Source organism: Rhineura floridana, chromosome 15 (assembly GCF_030035675.1).
Source record: "Rhineura floridana isolate rRhiFlo1 chromosome 15, rRhiFlo1.hap2, whole genome shotgun sequence".
NCBI classification, from domain to species: domain Eukaryota; kingdom Metazoa; phylum Chordata; class Lepidosauria; order Squamata; family Rhineuridae; genus Rhineura; species Rhineura floridana.
Window position 1 is genome coordinate 33,848,055 of NC_084494.1, and position 6,000 is coordinate 33,854,054.

At 45.3% G+C, this 6,000-nt stretch overlaps 1 protein-coding gene across 1 annotated transcript in view; it reads right to left on the reverse strand.

Annotated features, from left to right (window-relative positions):
- The window catches only part of MEIS3 (Meis homeobox 3), a 55,869-nt gene extending 51,200 nt beyond the window's left edge, over nt 1-4,669 (reverse strand). The window contains exons 1-2 of the mRNA XM_061597759.1: nt 4,659-4,669; nt 4,139-4,286 (exon numbers count right to left, since the gene is read on the reverse strand). Coding sequence (XP_061453743.1) covers nt 4,139-4,286; nt 4,659-4,669 — 159 coding nt within the window. The remainder of the gene's footprint in view (nt 1-4,138; nt 4,287-4,658) is intronic.
- Between the last annotated feature and the right edge of the window lie 1,331 nt (nt 4,670-6,000).

Genomic DNA, 6,000 nt, shown 5'->3' on the forward strand with positions numbered 1-6,000 from the left:
CGCATATCTTGAGGTGGCAGAATTTGGAGATGTTGTATATCACATAGCATTCAAGGTGGTTATGATATCCTCACCACCAAAAAAAAAGGCAAAAAAACCCAAACCCCCAAACCTGAATTGTTTAGGAAAAAATGTTTCTTCAGTCAATATTCTCAAAATGCCCCGTGTTTTAATACTCCTGTACTTGGTCTTACCACTTGACTGACTTGATAGATCTAGTTTGCTTATCTAGAAAAATATTTAATAAGTTCTATAACCCCAATCATTGTTTCTCCAAGACTTCTTTGTTTACATTTATATAGACCAGGACACTCTGTGTTTGAATCTATCATGAAAAAAAGTGTTTGCATTGCATGGCCCTTTATAAAATGTAAATGTACTGCCTTCAAGTCATTTCCGACTTATGGCGACTCTATGAATAGGTTTTCCATGAGGCTGAGAGGCAGTGACTGGCCCAAGCTCACCCAGTGAGATTCATGGCTATGTGGGGATTCAAACCCTGGTCTCCCAGGTCATAGTCCAACACCTTAACCACTACACCACACTGGCTCTCAGATGGCCCTTTATAGACATTGCAAAAGAAGAAAGCATCGACACTGGATGCAGCGTCAACCCAAACAATAAGTCTGCCCTGCTCCTGGGCCTTTAACAGTAACCAGAAGCACGACTCATGTCGACAAGAAGTTGTGCCTTCAGTGTAATGTGCCCAACACTGTGGAACTTCTTCCCAATAAAAGCCAGGCAGGCACCCTCCCTACTAAGCTTCAGGCACCTGGTTAACACTTGTTGTATTCTGGGAGGCCTTTGCACCAGAAATACTGCTCTGATGTTTTTGTCTCTGATGTTTTATTTATGTTTTAAATGTTGCATGTTGTACTGTTTTAAAATTTTGTAAGCCGCTTTGGGACCCAGATGGCGAACAGCAGGGTATACTTGAAAAGAAGTAAATAAATAATAAACACCCGATCTGCCAAAATCTGTGGCTGATTCCCCCACCCCCACAGCAGGGAGATCATTGTGACATCTCCTCCTACATTCCACAGCTGGGAGTAGGGACATGCTTTGTACTTATAACAGCCCTCCATCTCCAACCCCAGCTGCACGCTGCTGAAGGGTTTTGCCTTGCATTGGATTCTGAACCATCGAAGTATTGTTTTATTTATTTCATTTTTCAACATCGAACCTTCTCCTTTTGAACATTTTGACCCTGGAAAGGTCGGGCACATCAAGTTTCAAAGAGGAAAAAAGCATTCTCCAAATCTCCCCCACAGGCAACACAGATTTCGCACACACATGGGGAAAAAGACACTCCCCCTGTAAAAACAGTCATTCAGGGCATATGACATTACATTCTAACAGTTCTAATGTGGTAACCCACATTTTCCACTAGAAAAACACCCGACTCCACACCAAAATTGACTCTCAGGTTCCACTACGGAAGCCTAAGAATGGGAGCCCCGGGAGCAAGCTAATGATCTTCTCTCGGAAACACAAGCTCCGCCTTGCCCAAAATGTAATTCCCAACATCCCTTCAAAGGAGGCCACCAGAGTCGGGGAAAGGAAAGCTCAGTGACAGAGCACCTGCTTTGCATGCAGAAGGTCCCGGGTTCAATCTCTGGCAGCATCTCCAGGTCAGGCTGGGAATGACTCCTTTCTGAAACCTGGAGAGCTGCTGCCAGTCCGTGTCGACAACACTAAGCTAGATGGGCCAACGGGCCGACTCAGTATAAAGCCGCTTTTTATGTTCCTAGTTTACATTCCGTTATAAAGATTCGTGCTGCAGTTCTCTACAACGCCGCTGCTTTGGCCATTCAGCAGTGACCACAAAGGGCAACGCCACCCTCATTCCTCCGTAACAACCACACTGTCCTGCAACTGCTGTGGAACCAAGAAAAGGGCTGCCATTACTCCCAGCACTGACAGGAAAATCTGCATTCGGGGAGAGGGGGAAGTGCTCAACCTCTGCCTCTCAGTGGTGTAAGCCAGCCTTTCTCAAGCTGATCCCCTTCCAGATGTTGCTGGACTCCAACTCCCATCATCCCTGACTACGGGCCATGCTGGCTGGGGCTGATATGAACTGGAGTCCAACAAAATCTGGAGGGCCACAGATGTCCTCCATTCCTGGTCTGTGAGCCGCATGGTGCTCTTGTAGCCAAGAGACCAGGTTACCCAGCACCCTTTGAGGGCAAGTCTCTGGAGGTTAATCATATTTAGCTGTGGGGGTTTTAAGGAAGGGGAAAGGAACATTTGGTCCTCCAGATGTTGTTCGGCTACAACTCCCATCATAGAATCAGAAAATTGTAGAGTTGAAAGGAGCCTGTAAGGCCATCAAGACCAACCCCTTGCTCAATGCAGGAATCCAAGAGGCAGCATCCCCGACAGGAGGCTGTCCAGCTGCCTCTTGAATGCCTCCAGTGTTGGAGAGCCCACCACCTCTCTAGGTCATCATGGGTTCCATTGTCATACTGCTCTAACAGGAAGTTTTTCCTGACGTTCAGCCAAAATCTGGCTTCCTGTAACTCGAGCCCGTTATTCCATGTCCTGCACTCTGGGACGATCGAGAAGAGATCCCGGCCCTCCTCTGTGTGGCAACCTTTCATGTACTTGAAGAGTGCTATCATATCTCCCCTCAGTCTTCTCTTCTCCAGGCTAAACATGCCCAGTTCTTTCAGTCTCTCCTCACAGGGCTTTGTTTCCAGTCCCCTGATCATCCTTGTTGCCCTCCTCTGAACTTGTCCCAGTTTGTCTGCATCCTGCTTAACGTGCAGTGTCCAGAACTGGATGCAGTACTCAAGATGCGACCTAACCAGTGCTGAATAGAGGGGAACTAGTACTTCACACAATTTGGAAACTATACTTCTGTTAATGCAGCCTATAATAGCATTTGCCTTTTTTGCAGCCACAGCACACTGTTGGCTCATGTTCAGCTTGTGATCAACAACAGTCCCAAGATCCTTCTCACATGTAGGATTGATGAGCCAAGTATCCCCTATCTTATAACTGTGCCACTTGGTTTCATCCCTGACCATTGGCCATGCTGGCTGGGGCTGAGGGGAGTTGCAGTCCAACAACATCTGGGGGGCCTGGTGTATGGTCTCAACGGCCTGGCATTGTCTGGCTCTCACAATGGCTGCATTCCATTTGAACCTAGAAATGTCAGTCAGGCTTCACTGGACCAGGGACTTCTTTAATACCATTGCTCCTGGGTAGCTGGTCTGTTTTCCTTCCCTTACCCAAAGGTTTGACAGGAGACTTAGACCTTCAGAGGATATCATTTTAACATGCATCCCTGCTACTGAAATAACAAAGATTCCTGTGGCAATCTTAAAATATGATCTTCATTGTTTTCTATGCCAGCTAAAATCTTTTGTGTTGAGGCAAGCCTACCCAGACATGTGATTTTATTATGTATATTTGCTTTTAAAACTGTTTATTTATATTTTATTAATTTTTTCATGTCTACTGCTTGTAAAGACTGTTTTTAATCACTATATTTTAAATGAATATTTTATACTATTTTATGGAAACTGCTTAGAGATTTTCATTTTGCATAAGCAGTATATAAATCTTGCTAAATAAAATAAAAATAGGTAAAGGCTAAAAGCATTATTGTGGCCTAAGCTTTCATGGCCCAGAGTCCAGTTTGTCAGATGCATGAACTCTTGCACTTCTGCTACAATAAAGAAGTCATTTTTAAGATGCCACAGGACTCTCCATTGCATTGCCTGCAACTGGCTGAATCAGCAAGGCCTCAGGAACAAATGATTGTGCAAGAACTCCTCTTAACGGTACAAAGATTTATCTGATTATTATGTCATAATTTCCACAGAGATTTATCTGACTGTTATCTCATAATTTCCCTGGATTTTATCAAGAGATCACAGCTGAAATGCAGACTTGTAAACAGCTAGTCACCTAGTCACCTCTGGTGAGTTAAGAACTGCCTCCAGGCAACCAGGTCAGGAAATTTTCTAGAAGCCAACTCTTAAGGAGCATACTTAAGGAGCAGTAACTTAGAGAAGATTTATTTTGCAAGGCTAGCCTATTCATTCCTCCTGCCTAGCATCGCCCTCTGCTAGGGCAGTACTGGGGCAGCTTTCCCCCTCCCTTCCACGCCTCCCATTCTCCAGAAACCAACCTGTTTGGCAAAGACAGCAATGTCTTCATTGAAAGAATCCGACGAGCAGACATCTCCTCCCGGATAAGAGCCAGAAGTGTCCCTGGGAGAGCAGGTTGCCAACTCACATTTTTCAAAGACCAGGGCCAGCAGCGGGAATAAGGGGTGCCTGTTACACAAGAAGAGACACTTAGGGCCTAGCACAGCGGGAGATGCAAATATATCAGCCAACCTTTCAGCTAAGAACAGAAACTGGGGCAATTGGTGAGCATGAGATCTTCCTTTTCACGTGCTTTTCACATTTCCGGAATGGCCACACTGTCAGCATAAAGAGAGGCAAAAGGGTCCTTGGTGCTTAAGGACCCTATGAAATAAAGAAAAAACAAATTGCCGTACATTAAAATTCAGGGACAGTTGGAAGAAGATGCCCTGGTTTGCAGAATGAATGAATGAATAAATTTATTTCAGTCACAGACCAGCCTGGTTCACAGTATGTACTTTCTTTGGCTGGGGGTGGGGGATGGGAGGTGGGGGAGGCTACCTGGAAGCCATAATCTGGAAACCTTTATTGCTCCTCTCCAATATGCATGGGGAGATGGCTGGGAACAAAAAGGCCCTCTGCACATGCACTGAGACACACTTTCCCCCCGCATTTCAACTTCAAATAAATGGCCCAGGGTGGAAGCCTGATATTGAAAAGCTGTGTACAGGCAGGCTTTGTCTTCTGGGTTCCCACAAAAATCACCCAAATACGTTTGGCCCTTTCACACATCCTTCCCCCCCCCAATACTTAATTGTCCCACCAGCACTTGAGAACTCTAAGCTGGGTGCTTGAACTGACTGACTCCATCAAACAGCATCATCTGAAACAATGTGAAGGAGGCAGAAGTCCTCTCTGTGGTGTGCGATGTGTCATGGCACTTTCACACATGCAAGTCACCGCAGTGTGGCATCATCGAGGAATCAACATGCAAGTGTCAGGGCAGATGTGGAACCTTTGGACCTCCAGATATTGCCAAACTTCATCTCCCACTATCCTGCCCATTGGCAATGCTTGCTGGGGCTGACGGGAGTTGTAGTTCAGCAACATCTGGACGGCCAAATGTTCTCTGCCCCTGTGGTAGGGGAACGTCCCCCTCTATAAAAAGGGGGGAGAAGCAAATTCACTTAAAACACTTAAAATCCAAACACTTAAAATCCATGCAAAATTTGGAATTTAGGATCTTGGCCTAAGAGCCACTCGATAAATCTGTAATGTTCCAGAAGAGCAAATTCTGAAAAAATTAAGGAGAAATCCCGCAAAAATGCTAGTATGTGCTATAAGAAACTATTTCTGCTAGGATCCTGGTTATTTCAAAGAACTTGTCTGGGGGTAGGGTAGCGGGGAACGTACCTCCATCCTTTTCTGTGAGTTATGTCTTCTGAATAATGTCAACTACCAACCCATGAAGCCCATCCCTCAAACCTTCTCCCCCCCCCAATGCACACACTTTCCCCCTAGATTTGGATGAATCGCTAGAGAGACAGAGTGTTCCCAGCCATACATTATACAAGTTCATGCACCATATGTTACACAAATATTTGTAGCAGAGGCCCAGCTTGGTGTAGCTGTTAAGTGTGCATCTCCATGGAACTTTTAGATCTCATACATAAAACAAAACAAAGATAATAACCACAACAACAAAGATAGGAAGGCAAAACCTTGCAACATTTCATTGTCTCTCACCACAGTCACCACCACCGCTGCCACCACCAAATTCCAACAGAAAAAGTTGCAAATTAAAACCGTCGCCAGTTGTAACCAGGGATTTGGGGGTAGGGTGTTGCAGGAGGGGGATGTGGGAAGAGTACTTTTATGTCTTGTAGGGTGGAAAAAAAATACT